Source organism: Conger conger, chromosome 6 (assembly GCF_963514075.1).
Source record: "Conger conger chromosome 6, fConCon1.1, whole genome shotgun sequence".
Lineage (NCBI taxonomy): Eukaryota > Metazoa > Chordata > Actinopteri > Anguilliformes > Congridae > Conger > Conger conger.
In genome coordinates, this window is record NC_083765.1 from 44,670,584 (window position 1) to 44,688,806 (window position 18,223).

The 18,223-nt window shown below is 47.5% G+C and overlaps 1 protein-coding gene across 1 annotated transcript in view; it reads right to left on the minus strand.

Annotated features, from left to right (window-relative positions):
* LOC133131148 (neural-cadherin-like) overlaps positions 1 to 18,223 on the minus strand; it is a 205,514-nt gene that overhangs the window by 57,519 nt on the left and 129,772 nt on the right. Inside the window, exons 18-21 of the mRNA XM_061246326.1 lie at positions 16,049 to 17,669; positions 14,382 to 14,475; positions 11,817 to 12,001; positions 6,735 to 6,961 (exon numbers count right to left, since the gene is read on the minus strand). Of these exons, the coding sequence (XP_061102310.1) occupies positions 6,735 to 6,961; positions 11,817 to 12,001; positions 14,382 to 14,475; positions 16,049 to 17,669 (2,127 nt within the window). The remainder of the gene's footprint in view (positions 1 to 6,734; positions 6,962 to 11,816; positions 12,002 to 14,381; positions 14,476 to 16,048; positions 17,670 to 18,223) is intronic.

An 18,223-nucleotide genomic window follows, 5' to 3' on the forward strand; every position in this document is an offset into this window, starting at 1 on the left:
CACTCACACTCACACTCACACACACAAACACACACTCACACTCACACACACACACACTGCACACATACACCACACCCTCACCCTCACACATGCTCACACACACTCACACTCACACAGCCCACCAGGGACGAATTCCAAAACGGAAATCAGTAGGAGGAGGATTTCAATAATTTTAACAATAGTTTACTTCATTGAACCTTGTGCGGTGCTTTGCCCTCTGCATTTGACCCATCTTAGTTACTTAGGAGCAGTGGGCAGCCACATTGCAGCGCCCTGAGGCCAGTGCCTTGGTCAAGAGCAATAGCAGGAGCACAGCTAACCTGACATGCAAGCGTCTGAGTGTGGGAGGAAGAGACCCGGACGAACACGGGGAAAACATGCAAACTCCACGCACAGAGTTTTCGGTCGGCTGGAATTTGAACCTTCCTGTGAGGCAACAGTGCTGACCACTACACCACTGTGCCTTCCAAATAAATAGCACATTCCCCCTACTCTTTAAATGGAGTGAGTTTCATTAACCACGTTAGGTTTAGTGGAGTCTTTGGGTATGAAGACTAACCCTGCAGCTGGTCAGGAAAATTAAGGCACAGATTAGGGGTCTCCTGCAATTTTGGGGTCCCTGCAGATTAGGGTCCCCCCAAATAACAAATAGAGATCCCATGAAGGGGCCCCAAAAAGAGCCCCAATCAAAAAGGGCCACAATCACACCGGGGCCACAATCAGATAGGGAAACATATAATACAAAAATACCAGCAGAAAATGTTTAAACGTGACTCCTGTTGTCACTCGATTCTTTTTCTAAAACCTGAACCTGTGGTGAGAAAAAAATAAATCAAAAACGAGAATAAAGATGGTAAAAAAAAGCTCCCTAAAAGCTTGTGGGAAGTGATACTTTTGATCCATCTGCTGTTCTCACTTCCCCTAAAGCACTGCTGAGCGAGACGGATATTTCAATCGCGCGTACCTGCGCCTCAAAGCCAGTGCCCGCACAAAGTCAGCCTTCAGAGCCACCAGACTCCGCTCTCGCTCCAAAATGGCTGCTCTGCTCCCGCTATGGCAGTGTGCCACCCCGGGCGAGGGTGCATCCGGAAAGTATTCACAGCGCTTCACTTTTCCCACATTTTGTTATGTTACAGCCTTATTCCAAAATGGAATAAATTCCATCTACACACAACACCCCATTATGACAACATGAAAGATGTTTTTTTGAAATTTTTGAAAATTTATTAAAAATAAAAAACTAAGAAATCACATAAGTACATAAGTACATAAGTATTCACAGCCTTTGCTCAACACTTTGTTGATGCACCTTTGGCATCAATTACAGCCTCAAGTCTTTTTGAATATGATGCCACAAGCTTGGCACACTTATCTTTGGGCAGTTTCGCCCATTCCTCTTTGCAGTACCTCTCAAGCCCCATCAGGTTGGATGGGGAGCGTCGGTGCACAGCCATTTTCAGATCTCTCCAGAGATGTTCAATCGGATTCAAGTCTGGGCTCTGGCTGGGCCACTCAAGGACATTCACAGAGTTGTCCTGAAGCCACTCCTTTGATATCTTGGCTGTGTGCTTAGGGTCATTGTCCTGCTGAAAGATGAACCGTCGCCCCAGTCTGAGGTCAAGAGCGCTCTGGAGCAGGTTTTCATCCAGGATGTCTCTGTACATTGCTGCATTCATCTTTCCCTCAATCCTGACTAGTCTCCCAGTTAGGGATGGTATTGGCCAGGTGATGAGCGGTGCCTGGTTTCCTCCAAACATGACGCCTGGCATTCACGCCAAAGAGTTCAATCTTTGTCTCATCAGACCAGAGAATTTTATTTCTCATGGTCTGAGAGTCCTTCAGGTGCCTTTTGGCAAACTCCAGGCGGGCTGCCATGTGCCTTTTACTAAGGAGTGGCTTCCGTCTGGCCACTCTACCATACAGGCCTGATTGGTGGATTGCTGCAGAGATGGTTGTCCTTCTGGAAGGTTCTCCTCTCTCCACAGAGGAACGCTGGAGCTCTGACAGAGTGACCATTGGGTTCTTGGTCACCTCCCTGACTAAGGCCCTTCTCCCCCGATTGCTCAGTTTAGACGGGCGGCCGGCTCTAGGAAGAGTCCTGGTGGTTCTGAACTTCTTCCATTTACAGATGATGGAGGCCACTGTGCTCATTGGGACCTTCAAAGCAGCAGAAATTTTTCTATACCCTTCCCCAGATTTGTGCCTCGAGACAATCCTGTCTTGGAGGTCTACAAACAATTCCTTTGACTTGCTTGGTTTGTGCTCCGACATGCACTGTCAACTGTGGGACCTTATATAGACATGTGCAATCAACTGAATTTACCACAGGTGGAATTTGCAAAAATCTAAAAAAAGCTTCTTTCACGTTGTTATTATAGCGTATTGTGTGTAGAATTTGGAGGAAAAAAATGAATTTAATTTTGGAATTTTGGAATAGGGCTGTAACATAACAAAATGTGGAAAAAGTGAAGCGCTGTGAATACTTTCCGGATGCACTCTATACCTGCCTCACCCCCCCCCCTAGTGTTCGCACCCCTTTACTGCAGACAGCCGAGGAGGCAACAGCTCCTCTGTACCTGTATGACAAATCAGCTTCCTACATATCCCAGCAGGCAGTGGGGTTATGCGCATGGGAAGTGCAAGGGTGTGAGAGAGAGGGGGAGTGAGGGGCGATGTAGTCCACTATTTATAATGGATGGGTGTGTGATGAGTTCCATCTGTGCCTGCTCTCTGCATCTCTCTCTCTCTCAAGTTTTATTGGCAGGAAATGCATACTGTATGTAAATATTGCCAAAGCATCAGAAATAAATTGAAATCCATCTGTACAGTAAAATGACAGTGAATATTCTCAAAACTAAAACAAAACCATGACAATGTTTTTTTCATAAAAACAAATATATCTCCGGTCTATGTGAGGATGGTCTTACTGTTTCTCTCTCTCTTTCATTTTCTTTGTCTGTCTCATGTTAAAAGATGAAGAACACAGTGCAGTGAAGCTATCTGGTGGGTAGTGTGTGTGTGTATGTGTGTGAGTGTGAGTGTGTGTGCGTGTGCGTGTGAGTGCGTGTGTGTGTGTGTGTGTGTGTGTGTGAGTGTGTGTGTGTGCGTGTGTGTGTGAAGCAGTACTCAGCAACACAGATAATTTGGCACTGTGTGTGTGTGAGGCTCGTTGGTGAAGTTGTGTAAGGGGAGAGGACTTGTGATGTGAGTCAGGGAGCATCTGGACTTCCAGCTTTGATTCACAGCTCACGTCATGACCGTTTGAGCTGTGTCCAGCAAAGCGCTGTTTAAAGACAAACATGATTCTCTTTCACGTCCAGCCAGTGGTACACATTCAGCGAAATCCTGACAGACAGGAAGGTCAACCGTTCTCGCCATAAACATTTGTATAAATGGCTGAGCAGAAGATGGACGGGGTTTGGACAGACAGGGCAGAGGATAGATGGAAGGAATTCTGATAGATAGGTGTGCAGATTTTTGAAGGGTTTAACCTGGTGAGTTGTCCTGAACAGCTCTTGTATACAAATATTATGATATTTAGCCTACATTATTGAGAAGATACTGTGGAATTAAGTTGTGCCATCTAATGATTAATAAGAGTAAGCAAAAAGGCAATTTACATATGGCAATTTAAAAAAAGGCATACATCAGTGACAGACTCCCCAACATTATGCCCTACCCAAACCTACAGTGAGATAGTCTGCTCCCCACTGTGCTGTTTACATTCAACTTTCAACCTCTCTCTCTCTCTCTCTCTCTCTTTCTCTCTCTCTCTCTCTCTCTCTCTCCTTCTCTCTCCCTCTCTGTCTCTGTCTCATGCAACCCCCCCCCCCCATACACACGTAGACACACACACACCTGTAGTTTCTCCATTTTCATCTCTAAAAACACTGAGATTAAATTCAAAATTCAAAACAAGAGCAGTCAGGGAATGTTGGAGAGAGAGAGAGAGAGTGTGGTTACTCTTTATTCATTTCGATTCTTTGATGTTATGCGTTGTTCAGCGTTAGATGTGCATCCTTGTTTTGTTTAATACTGCATGCTTTGGCAATACAAATGTAGTGTGTCATGCCAAAAAAAGCAAATTGAATTGAAATGAACAGAATTGAGAGAGTGAGAGAGACAGAGAGAGTACATGAGAGAGAGAGAGAGAGAACATGAGAGAGAGATCGAGAGACAGACAGAGAGGCAGTGATAGAGTGAGAAAGAGACAGAGAGAGGCAGAAATAGAGTGAGAGAGACAGGAAGAGAGAGTGAGAGAGAGAAAGCGAGCGATGCAGAGAGAGGCAAAGATAGAGAGAAAGGGAGAGAGACAGAGTGAGAGAGTGAGAGACAGACAGAGACAGAGGAAAAGAGGGTGAGAGAGAGAAAGCGAGCAATGCAGAGAGAGGCAGAGAGAGTATTCTGTCTGATATTTAGAGGCATTAAGATTCCACACATTAATTTCTCCGGCCTTTGCCTTCATCCGAACGCTCCCCACGTCTGCGTCTGCTCTGATGGCAGCGTGGAACGCGCAGGAGCAGACACGAAAGGCCGAGAACACAGCGCTCCGTTCCTCCCCGCCTCCCGTCACCCGCCGCGGGAGGACGACGGTAAACACCGCTTCCCCGAGACAAACAAAAACACAGCACCCGTGCGCGGCGGACGCCGGGGAAGGAGAGAGAGACGCTTTTACAGTTACAAAACGCAGCCTGTCCCCATGGAAACCACAATCACTGGACAACATACCAGCCCCGAATAACAGGAAACAACTTTTAGTGCTATAATAATTCGGCACTTCAATTGTATTCACCGATGAGAGTATTCACTAATTCACTGCATATTATATGATATTTTACTATATGTTTTTCATGTTGCTTTTATGTTTTTGTAACACTGCTATGTTAGCCAGGGTTCCCTTGAAAAAGAGATCTCAATGGGACTCACCTGGTTAAATAACAGTTAAATAAAATATCTAAAGATATTATCTGATATTATATTACAGTGGGGCGGCACGGATGGTGCAGTGGGTAGCATTGCCACCTCACAGCAAGGAGGTCCTGGGTTCGAATCCCCGTCGGCCGGGGCCTCTCTGTGCGGAGTTTGCATGTTCTCCCTGTGTTTGCGTGGGTTTCCTCCGGGTACTCCGGTTTCCTCCCACAGTCCAAAGACATGCAGGTTAGGCTGATTGGAGAGTCTGAATTGCCCATAGGTGTGAGTGAATGGTGTGTGTGCCCTGCGATGGACTGGCGACCTGTCCAGGGTGTATTCCTGCCTTTTGCCAAATGTATGCTGGGATAGGCTCCAGCCCCCCTGCGACCCTGTTCAGGATAAGCGGGTTAGAATAATGAATGAATGAATTAATATTACAGCGGACCTCCCTGGTGGAAATTGAATATGCTGCACTCTACTGTAAATATCTGAACATTTTTCAAAATGTTATAATAAATATATTTCTCAGCAAAGTATTTTTTTTAATGTATTGCCATATCCTCATATTTGCGGCAACAGTACCTGGTTGATATTAGATTTTTGACACCCACACCCTGGGGACCTTCAGGGCCGTGAACAACGACGGGCTTACAGCCAAACACAGAGGAGCCACTGCTCACCATCTTTAGCCCTGTTCAGGTGTTTTGGGGGGTGAACACTATGTGACCACTTCAGCCACTTCCCTATTGGGTCTTCACCGGCACACTGGTACCTGCTTAGGCACTGTGCTGCATGTCGCTCTGGATAAGAGCGTCTGCTAAATATCTGTAATGTAATGTAATGAACACCTCCTGTATCGTCCGTCTTTTGCTAACTATCTTTGAACGGCGTTGAAGACGGCATGAGCCGAAACACGTTTGCCATTAAAATATACTGCATGAAATAAAATGAGTTATAATCTCTAGCTTGATTCATATTTAGAGGGTGGACCTACGTTTACCATGTAAAATGTTCCATCCCCAATTTACCGGTTTGGGACCGGGAATGATCTAGGGAAGTCTTCCGCCACAGCTCAAACACGGAAAATAAAGCAGCAACATTCCCGGGAAAAAGGCACAGAAAGGGTACACAGATATAAAATATCAACATGCAGAAACGTTGCCGGTTCCATGTGAGAAAGGGATTTAAAGAGGATGGTTTCCATGGATACAGCCTCGCTATGGGCTCCCAGACCCTACAATTTGACCTGTCAGTTGTACGCGCGCGGAATTAGCCCCGGCCTCTTAATAATTTCCCGATCTGACCGGTTCTTTCTCCGGTTTCTTTGCGCTTCATCACACTGACGCAGATGGGGACGGCCTCCCGCCGGCCTGCCCTTCGCCTGTGCCTGAGTTACGATTCTCTCCCCGCCTCGAGTGGCAGCCGCCCCTGACTCCGCGCCAGAGCCGTGCCACATCGCGCTAATTTACGAGCATTAGCGGCCCGGCGTAGTGTCCGGACACGGGGAGCGTATGCAAATGCTGGGGAGTATTTCATTACATCGGGTTGGGTTGTAGCCTAGATACTCCAATCAGGCCCACGAGGCCAATAGAAGGGCTGCTTTCATTCTCCTGCTAAAAGTTCACTGATTGAATGACTGTCACCGATTAGCCACTTATTACCTCAAGCCCCAAGGTCTAAATCTGATTGGAGGGGAGTGATGAACAAGCAGCAGTATTACAGGCCTGGAAGGCTATATTTGGACATTATGGTGTTACAAGGCAAGGCTCTGGATTGGTTGTCTCATTACGTTGTCATGGAAATGGGATGGAGTGGGGAGGTACCTTCTGTTTGTGCGCGGCGAGGTAGCCATGTAGTTTCTCCGGCCTCAGGTAGGGGGCGCCCTTCACGGAGAACCGCACGTCCAGCGTCCGCTCCCGCACGTCCAGGAGACCGAAGACGTTGACGTCGCCGGGGGCGACCGCCAGCATCTCAGACAGGAAGTCCCGGAACAGCTCGTACTGGCTCCGCCCACCGCCCTGGTGCGCGAGGAACTCCGTCGCCATGATGTCTGGAGGTCAGAGGACACACAGAACCCCGCCCCCCCCGTCAGCGAGCGACCACACGTGCAACTCACGTTTACCACACGTTTACCTCACAAACGCTTTTATCTCAAAGCGGGAGATAGCTTATAAACTCATAAACAACTCTGCAAGAGACAAGCCGAAGCGCATGCGATTGGTATCAGGAGAGCAAAGGAAAGCCTTTGTAAAATATGCATCATTACAGTTCTTTGAAATGACTTCACAGCAGTGAAGAGCTGTGAGCTGTGAGCTGTGAGCTGTGAGCCATCCTTTTCAGGTTCAAACGGGAAAGTCGCTGACCTTGTCCCAAAAAGTACGGACACACAAAACTTCCCTTTACATGGATAAGCAATCCATTTCCATGACAATTCCCCTTTCCCGGTCAAGGTCGGAGCAGGAGCGTTATATAACACTGTATAATAGTGTTAAATTAAGGTCTGCGGAAAACGGCTCTAGAAGGCCCCAGCTTGGATCGGAGTTGGCAGTGTGGCGTCGCTGTCAATGACAGTTCTAAGGCACAAAAAAAAGACGTTTTTACGGTGAATGACTTTGCTGAGAACCCAAGACGCTTTTAATTGCCTGAATTCCGTCCAACGAGCCATTAGAAGGCGTCGTAATTCCCGAGGGACGGGCGAACAGACGCCGGTCGTTAACGTCCCCTCCCTCCCCGGCATTTAAATCCCCTGAGCTGGAAGTGACACATTCCCCCCTAACCCTTCTTCCCACGGATACGGAAAGTCATCTCCCGTTTAAGATATCGCGCCTTCTGATCAGTATCCCTGTGGCGGTATTCATCTGTGTGCCATTTGTTAAAAAAAAAGAATTTAGGGTGTAAGATCACAAATATGTCATCGGAATGATCTTAACATCTGAACTGAACATTCCAGTCCTGAGGTAACAATCACTACTGGAAAGCAATGGAGTTCAAGAACACTGTGGTGCAACAATAGGACTACAACAGGACTACAATTCCCTACATTCCACAGAAATACCTCTACTACTCACTTGGAATTTTGAGGAAACATTCTAGGAAACCGACACTTGAAAGCTTTTCACAGTCAGTTAAGAGGACGTAGGCGTGCTAGAATGGTGCTGGATCAAAAGGATGGAAGGATGGAGGGAGCAAATCTGCCCCATCATGTATAACAATTCACTTTCAAACGCTGACAGTTGACACGTCACCCCACGGACCTGTCCTGACAGAGGCTCCAGCAGGTCTACTTTCACCTCCTTAACAGCTGGGGAACCTCCACGCTAAGCAGAGCTCAGGGCAAGGCTCAGAAAACGGACAAAGGGCTTAAAAGGCACTCCGCAGAGGGAGCCAGTCTGAGCAAACAGGGGTTAACAGAGCTCACAGCCAGGCGAGGAAAAGGTAGAGGCAGGAAGAGACGAAAGAAGGGAAGGGAAGATAATGAGCTCCTGGAGCTGACAGGGCTTTGAGTTAGAGCCGGGGGTGTTGACGCGACCGCAACAGTGTTAAATCTCAGCCCCCGACGAATCATTTTTCAATTTCTTTTTATTGATCTCATAACCGCCGCTCGAGGGAATGCAAATTGATGTTGCTGCTCTTACTTGATTGTCTCAACACAAGAGGCATTTTCCCCTTCTCTATCTAGTGCGCCCCCCCCCCACCACCACCACCCCGCCACACCACCCGACTGCCAAGCCCCTGACACCTAATATTGAAGATGAGAATTTTAAAACAAAACAAAAAAAAACAAAAAAAAAAACATGCAGAAACAGCCAGGTGTTTCGGCTCGGTCTAAACTTTTGGTGTTGATTTTGTAATTACCCCCTGGCCCAACCCCTCCCCGCCCCCCCTCAGAGCCCGAGCTTTCAGGCGGCGGTAACCCCGCTCCTGGGTGTTAACGACTTTGTTCACTCGCGCTCCAGCAGCTCACAGCTTTCACAGCTTCACAATCAATCTTCCCGGCTCCTAAGAGGAGGGAAAATGCCCGCTCCTAAATCTCCGCACAGCACAACTCGCAGACTTATGTGTCCTCTCTGCCTTCCAGATTTGTCATCAAAATGAGATTTCAAATGTCAAGAAGGCTGACAATAATACCATAAGTACATCTTTTTTTTTTTTAAGAGCAGGATTCAGCAGAAATGTTTTGAAAGAGCGCTGATGGAGTCAGTCACAATGGCTAATGCTCCGGGCTGGCCTGCCTAATCTCCGTCCTGTAGACCGCATTGTGCGCTTCTCTTTGTGCCAACCAATCCGGTAATTAACTCAGGTACTTCAGAACCCGCCCCCGCCATTCTAATTTACCCAGAATCCAGGTTGAGCTAATTTTCCAGTGTGCTTTTAAACTCTTTGTAAAACAGCTCGTTGGAGATTGGAAGCGGTTATTTCAGCTGATAGAGACCCCTCGCAAGCAGTGGTCAGAACTTGGGGAGCCAAGGATTACCAGATACTGAGGTGTGAGATATACGGGTTTATCCACCTGCAGGACAACACAGCAGAACCCAACACGCTCCCAGAACTGAGGTAGGAATCGGTTATTTCAGGATCTCCTGTGGAGTTTACAGGTTCTCCCCCTGTCTTACACGGTCCCGGTTCACTCCCACAGCCAAAACGTGTAGCCCAGGGGCCGCAGGTGAAAATTAGCCTCCCCAGCTAACTCATTAGCGCATTTACAGAAACGTTATTAATGAGCATTGTCCTCCTTCAAATGAATTAATAAATAAATAAATAAATGGTACTGAGGTGTGAGATATTAGCGCCGTGGGGTTAGCCCCCCGGAGGAACGACGCAGCAGAATCGCGCGGTACAACGATCCCGCGTTAAACCACCAATTATAAAGACAAGGCTACAGCTGGTGATGAGCGTGGGCCGGCCATAAAAGAGGGCCGTAAAAAAACCTGCATGTGTAAATAATGATGGCGCACACCTTAAAATAAAATTTTATTATTTCATAAAACTGCAGTGCATTATATCTTTATAAAATATCAATATACAGTAATAGGCTGGCCAAGTATTTTTCTTTTCTTTTTTTTCTTTCTTCAACAAATGGGCCTACACAGCTTAACTGCCAGTCTGGTAAAGTGCTTGTCAAGACTTTTCTTTAAAAACTTTGCAGGTAACTTTGATGAAGAACAGCGAGATGCTTAGGTGTCGGACCTTGATGTGGCATCAGTACGCTGCAAAACCGAGGACCGCAGTCCTGCCAAAGCCGAGTTTGGCGGCCCACCGCTCCGTGTGCAGGGGACAATCCCCCCTGGATCAATGCAGGGTTAAGGGCCTTGCTCAAGGGCCCAACAGCTGTGGGGATCTTATTGTGGCTGCACCGGGGATCGAATCACCAACCTTGCAGGCCCGCGTCATGTACCATAGCCGCTATGCTACAGACCGCCAGTAGGCAGGCATGGGGCTTTAACAGGGGGGAGGAGGCGCATAGCACAGGAAGCCTGCAGTTATTTTGTTGAAAAATAAGGTGATGTCATTGCTAGCTTTAGCAGCTACTCGATTAAGAAATAACTCACCGGTAAAGTGGGCCTTGAAGCCCCAAACGCATGAAACTCTGAGAATGCTTGATGGCCATCATATTACCCTCTGCTCCCTCCGTTTAATTCCCCAATAGTAAAAAGTGATATTAGATGACTGCCAGGAAATTGAACGCCATTTCCTTATGGGGAGGGGGCATGCCGCTTTCAAGATATTTTTTCCCCTATAATATAGCAATAGATGTTTAAAATGATTAATAATATAGCTACACCAATGTTTTTAATTACTCACTATTGAGCTGCGGTCCCCAGACCTCAAGCCCTTACTGTAGACCTCAGCTGGTTCATACTGCGGCTAGCGGTAATCGAACCAGGACAGAAAAATGGAGTTGCATGTTTGCTGTATAAGTTTAGCCGCATTTTGGCCTTAGCTGTCCTGTTTTCCACTGACACAAGCCATCTATTCTGAGGTGATTGCCTGGAATAAATAGTGAATTTACAACACACAGGCGTGATATGACTCCTGGTAATCTGTTTTTATGTCAAGGACCATGGTTTTATAAGGAGTCATTCTTATTTATTTTGCTTATTTATGGTATTTATCCTTTATTTTAGCAGGAAAGCCCCATTGAGACCAAATTCTCTCCTTTACAAGGGAGACCAGTCATAAATCAACAATGAGAATGACAATAACATCAACATCAAAAATAGGAGAATTCTTCAGTTTTGCTCCGTTTCATGAATTACACATTTGAAATCAGCCTTCTAAATGCTGTTCCATCACACATGCACACACAGTGTGATATATATTTTATATAACAATGACCTTGTTTTTATATGATGACTCATAGCATAGCTTTGTCCACAAAAGAGACAAATCTGTCATCTCATCACACAATAACCGTAGTTATTATTAGCAGGTGCCAACATTATCATGGGTGACAATGGCACAATGAACAAACAAATGCATACAATATATCAAAGGTACACAAACTCACATACATGAGGCATAAATGAAAGACAGCTATAAACACAGAACAGTACTGATGTTCTATTGAAGCTGGATGATTATGACGAGACAGACAGATATACTGTAAAGATCAACATGAAATACAGAACAGGACTATTGTTCTGTAGAAGATGGGTGGTAATGATAGACATATATACTGCAAAGATCAATATGAAATACAGAACAGGACTATTGTTCTGTAGAAGATGGATCGTGATGAGACAGACAGATATACTGTAAAGATGAATCCGAAATATAGAACAGGACTCTTGTTCTGTAGAAGATAGATGGTGATGCTAGACAGACAGACTGATAGGTAATGTGCGAGGCGTAATTAGTGAGCGTAGACCGTAAGTATGAGTGTAATTCTGGTTCTGCTGGAGTACCTGCCATGCGGAGTGAGGCCGAGCGGTAGATGGCCTCGTCTTGCAGTTCTTTGACGTGCACGGTTACCCGGGAGACCACGTCTGGCCACACCCCGTCTGACACCCGCACCTTGAACTCGTACCTTCCCGTGGGGGCGTTCTCCTTGGCAATCAGAAAGCCCGTCCTTCTGTTAAGGACAAAGTAGCTGTGCGAGAGAGAGGAGGGAGGGAGGGAGGGAGGGAGGGAGGGGAGGGGGGGGGATTTGAGAAAGAGATTACGAGAGAGAGTTCAAGATAGAGGGAGGGAGAGAAGGAGAGAAGATTTGAGAGAGTTTAAGATGGAGGGAGGGAGAGAAGGAGAGAAGATTTGAAAGAGTTTAAGATAGAGGGAGGGAGAGAAGGAGAGATTTGAGAGAGTTTAAGATAGAGAGAGGGAGAAATGAAAGGTATATTTGAGAGGGTCCAGCAGAAGGAGGATTGAAGGTTCAGGAGAGGGAGAGATAGTTGGAGAAGGAGAGAGGAAGGGAGGAAGAGGGTTTGAGAAAGAGAGAGGGAGGGAGGGACAGGAGAACAAGGTCACCACACCTTCCTCAGCACTGCAGCTCAATATATTTCAGCATCCAGAGCGTCTTACAGATTACACTTTTACATACAATCAATTTATATGGCTGGATATTTTACACAAGCAATTCAGGGTAAGCACCTCATTCAAGGGCATAGTGGCACCCCCCGGCAGGGACTGAAACCAGCAATCTCTGGCACTGTGAGCCCAGTCCCCTAACCACCACACTACACCACCGCCACAAACATCCCTCAAAGCCAGACTCTGTTTCTCTGCAAGCAGGTTGCGGCAGAACATTTAAGATGCTAAACGCCTAGTTACTTAGGCGACAAAGACTGGCGGAGATCCAAAAGCAGATATTTATACGTCTGTTCCTCCTTTCTTTTTCAGGTTTCTGATGTTTTTGTGCTGTAAAAATGTGTAACTGTGAAGGACAGAAATAATAAGGCACTTCCCGGAGTGCGGCGGGCGCTGGTGAGGGAGACGAGATCGCAACAGAAAAGCTGCCATACTGCTAATAAAGCACACAGATTAAACGCCGGCGTCTCGGCAAAATAAATAAATAAATGCGTAAATAAATAACACCATGACTGTCGCCGGTTCTTTGACTGGAGGGAGCTCTTGTGAGCCCTCCTCTGTTACTCCCGATAAAAAGAACAGATTTCTTTCCTCTCAGCCGAGCCTTCCAGCTCTACCCACCGTGACACTCGCGGTGTTCGGGGGGAATCAGACATCAATGCCCAGGCACACAGTGAGGGTTTTTTTTTGGAGCTCGTTCTCATATTTAAAACGAAATCCGCGCTCCGTTTAGGTGAGAAACATCGGCGGTGCTATCGTTGCCCGCCCGCCTCGGGATCGCTATGTGCGGGTTTGCTGCCGCTGAGTTTCAACCACAGCCTTTCCTCTGGCGGCTTCACACAAGCGGAGATGCGGTTAGCACTTTGAGCTAAAGACCAAGGTTCCCAGCCGAGGGAGCTCATCACGTATTTGCTTCTCAGGGACCTAAGTTACAGACTGCAATGGGCCTTCAGTTGACTCAATGATTTCCTCCCTCAAAACACCAGTTAATGTGTGGAGAACTTTCAAGTATAAAATGGCTGCCAAGCATCGCAGTGGTAGCTGCTGCACGTTGGTAGTTTAGGTTAGGTTCCCCCCCCCGTTACCGTGGAGACAGTAGTGGAGCCAGAATTGCAATCATGGGTTTACCGGATTTACACCTGGGCCAGGGGTGGGGGAGGAGATAGTGAAAACCTACCAAAAGGAGGTTGTTGAAAATTTCTGTGGTGAAAAGTCAGTGAAACACAACCTTGGCGTTCAGGTGAACAGCTACACTAGGTTGAACAGTGAAAGTTTTCTAGTCAACTAGGACATAGCCAGGCTATATCCAGGTATTGGGGTTAACTTAATGTGTTTATATCAAAACGCAAAATGTAGATTTCCACCTTCCTGGACTAGATTCTGGCTTGTGCTCATTGGGTGTTTGTAGTCATAAAACCGGGAAGTGAATTCGCATTTTCCCTGCTCCCTTGGCAGATTTCCGATGCTTTTTTTTGCAAAGGGATTTTCAATTTCTCAACAAAATAAGGTTTCACATTTCACATTTTGTTCTACAACATAAATCTCAACCGTGAATTTCTAAGCTGTTTTGCGCTTTAAAAAACTGATGCTGTAGATATTTAAACTACAACAACAGTCACATTCCACCAGCCACCATTCCAGTTACACACTAGCGCGCCTGCATGCAACAACCATTGTAGTTGCAATATAGCCACTCATTACATTTTTAACGGTTGAGATATTATAGGGTGTAATTACATCATAGAACAAACATGAAACTCTTAAGCTAATGTTACCCACAAAGCTTGTTTTTTTTTGGTGGACCAATCAAAATCTGGGTGTGCCTAGGACACCGAGGACATAGCAACACCAGCGCTTGGAGATCATGAGAAGTGCAATATGAATGTGACCCCTTAAAGACAATCCGCTGCCTGTGAGCTTGGCGGTTAAAGATAAGTAGCTCTTACTTGGGCACGTGTCCCTCGAAGACGTACGTCTTGTTGTCCCAGTCATCAGGATCGGGGGCGTACACCTTCCCCAGGACTGTGGTCGCCATCATCCCTGCTCAGAGAGAAGAGGAGAACATTAGCCTGGATTGAGCCCATGCTAGTCCGCCATTTCCTGAGAACATCTACAACAGGGACCCAGAGCACTTCACAACTGGGGCCTGATCTAAACTGGGCAACTTTCTGTTCCAAGTTTAGATCAGCACTCAAGGAGTGAACTATGAGAAAATAATTTGCCCGCTTTCAAGAGTTTTTATAGCTTATGGACCTCCTAGGTAGTTGTGCCATTCAACCCAAACATGACCCAATTGAACCCAAACGCTCACTCAGTCAGGGAGCATTTGGATCGAGCTTGCGCTTCAACAGATGGTCTCTAGCACCTCATAAATGTTTCTGCTAACACGGGACTCAGACAAACTTTAAGACACCCTCTCATGTGCATCATGCTGTGATTTTATTTTGAATGCATTAAGAAATACATTATCTAGTTAAGAAATACATTAACTAATTAAAAGTTGAATAAAAAATGTTTAATATTTGATCACAAAAAAACTACTGTTAATTTAATACTTAATTAATGCATTTGTACATCAATTAATTCATGTAAACAATGACGTTAATTAATGCCAACTCCTGCACCTTGTTGTAAACCGTGACCAAAATTACTTGTTAATTGTTCATTAATAACTCTAATTTATAATTAATTATTTCCTCTGCTTGAATTGAATTGTGAGTCAAATTTAAGGATGGTGTTCAAATATAAATTTGGTGGCAGAATCCTGGGTGATGATTCTGTGTCAGTGAGAAAGGAATTCTGGGTAGTGGTGACATGACAGTGAGGCTTCAGGAACTTTATAATGGGTTGACTTACGACGTGCTGTCAGTCAGAGACTTGTTTGAACCAATCAAGTTGCTTTGCTCTCCACTAAAGTGTGTAGCTGACAGTGATAACTGATGATTTTGGGGTTTATGACACCTGGCTCTCCCACTGAAAGCACACACTGCCTGTTTGTTTTTTTGTTCCAAGTTTAGATCGGCACTCAAGGAGTGAACTTTGAGATAAAAGACACACTTTCAAGAGCTTTTAAAGCTTATGAACCTCCTAGGCAACATCTTCCAAGCAGTTGTGCCCCATTTTCTCCAATTGCCTCAGAAGCTCTCAGCTCTGCCGCGATTCAACAAAGACTATTTTTGCCTCAGACTGATGCACACAGCCACACACAACAAAAGCAACATCCTTTAGGTGAACAATCACAGAAATGTAATCAGAACATGATTAGGACTGAACATTGTAATGCTGAAGTTACAATCGTTGCTGGTACTGGAAAGTGATGGAGTTTCAGAACACTGACTTTAGAAAAAAAACATTCAAGAAAACCTACTCTCGAAAAGGTAAATGCTTTTCCCAAGGCACGCCATGCAGCCCGGGGTAGAAAGTGGCCAATACAGGTCACTCATTCACACTCAGTCAGTCACTCAGTCACTCAGTCACTCAGTCAGTCACTCCCTCAGTCACTCACTCAGTCACTCATTCAGTCACTCAGTTACTCAGGGCGTGCTGTGCAGGATCTGTGCTTGTGTATAGTTCAATATTTTTTAACTATACACCTGCCTTTGGGGGGGCTCACCTCTGTGACTGTTGACGTAAATGTTCTTCTCCCCGGCCAGGTGGGCGTGGTCATTCTTGTCTCCGATGGTGACGGTCAGCGTGTTGGTGACGGTCCTGCTGGGCCGCCCGCTGTCCCTCATGATGATGGGCAGGCGGAACTCCTTGTGCCGCTCGCGGTCGAATGTTCGCAGGGCGGTCACGGTCGCCGTGTTGTTGCCGTTGTCCTGCAGGTGGAAGTCACGGTTGTGCCGGAGCTCTGGGGGCAGGGAGAAGGAGAAGGGGGGCCCATTTTCAGGAGAGTCGCGGTCCACCGCGTGCAGGAGGGTGGAGGTCTGGTTGAGCCACAGCACCTGGGGGCCGGCCGTGTTTTCCCATACCACTGGCATGTAGGCCACCTCGAACTCCGGCCCGTTGTCGTTGACGTCCAGCAGAGTCAGCTGGACTGTGGCACTACCGGTTTGTGCCGGGCTTCCCTGATCAGTCGCCAGGACGATTAGACTGTGCGACGGAGTCGTCTCTCTGTCGAGAGGTCGAGCCACGGTAACCAGGCCGGTGTCGTCCACAGAGAACTGTCCGTGGGGGTCCGTCTCCTGCGTGATGCTGTATACGATCTCCCGGTTCAGCCCCGAGTCACCGTCGCTGGCCACCAGCTTGATCACACTGGTCCCCACGGCGACGTCCTCGGGGAAGGGCGGCAGGGTGTAGAAGTGGGGCACGAAGACGGGGGCATGGTCATTGTGGTCCTCCACCTCCACGAGGCAGTGGACCAGGCTGGAGAAGTCAAGGTCCTCCACCTTCAGCGTGAGGTTGAACCTCTGCTCGGCTGCCTTCTCGTAGTCCAGCCTCTTCTTGAGCCGCACCGTGCCGCGCTGGTCCTGTCGGTGGCTCACCACGTAGAACTTCTGCTCAGGGTCGCCCGCCACGATGCTGAAGGTAAGCTGGGCGTTCTCACCTACGTCCGCGTCCATGGCCGTCAGCTCCAGCACCGCCGCGTTGGGCTCACTGCTCTCCGAAACCCGGGCCCGGCACGGGCCCTCCGCGAAGCGAGGGGCGTGGTCGTTCACGTCCGTCACGCGGATGGTGGCCGTGCCCGTTCCCGCCATCCCGCCGCCATCTTTGGCCTCCACCACCAGCAGGTAGGTCTCCACCCGCTCACGGTCCAGCCCGGGCAGAGCCACTGAGATGGTGCCCGTGCTGGAGTTAATGCTGAACAGGTCTGCGCTGGCCCCTCCACCCCCTCTCGCGTTACCCATAATCCTGTAGGTGAGCACGGCGTTCTGGCCCACGGTGGGGTCGTCGAGGTCCGTGGCGGTCATCTCCATGACGGAGGTGTCCGGGGGCGAGTTCTCCAGCACGTGCCCCTCGCAGCTGTCGGGCATGCAGGTGAAGACAGGCGCATTGTCGTTGATGTCCCACACGTTGATGATGACGTCGGTGAAGCCCGTCAGGCCCTCGCCCGCCTCGTCCGTGGCCAGCACCACAAACCTCCACACCGCCCGGTCCTCCCTGTTCAGGGTTTTCTGCGCGTAGATCTTGCCCGTCACCTCGTCGATGATGAACTCACTCTCGGCTCCCTGGCCGTGCAGAGAGTATCGCAGGGACTCCTGGTCCGCATCTTTATCTGGGTCGGTTGCCGTTACCTGGCGGATGAAACGGAATAGTTTACGGGTTTTTCAGCAGAAGCAGCGGAGGGAGTATTCTCCCTGTACTTGAGAAGCACTTCATTATTGAAGACCGCTGGCTTTCAGCCTCACTGTTGGCCAAGGGTGCTTCACGCCGTCTTTTAAGAGCCGAGAGCACACTCAGCAAGCGTTAAAACTTTGAGCGCTGACCTTTAAGTGATTACTAAATTATTATTAAAACCCTACAGCAGTCAAACATGTAATTTTAATGTATTTCTCATGCTACTTTCACGTGGAGGTGACGATGTACTGCAGATTTTACATTTTGCCTGTTTCAGGTAGTGTTAGGGAAAATCACAGGGGACATCAGCAGTGTAAAAATAACAGATTCAGTGAAAACTGCAGATTCAGGTTCAACATGGACCACCTCTCCCCCATTCTCTTCATGCCCCAATAGCTGTGGCACATTTATGAACCTCTCCTGGACCTCAATATTATTCTTGTTAACTCTCAGGTCTGAATGTTGAACAGAGAAAATCAGGGATAGCAAGAACCATTAAAAAGGTCTTTAA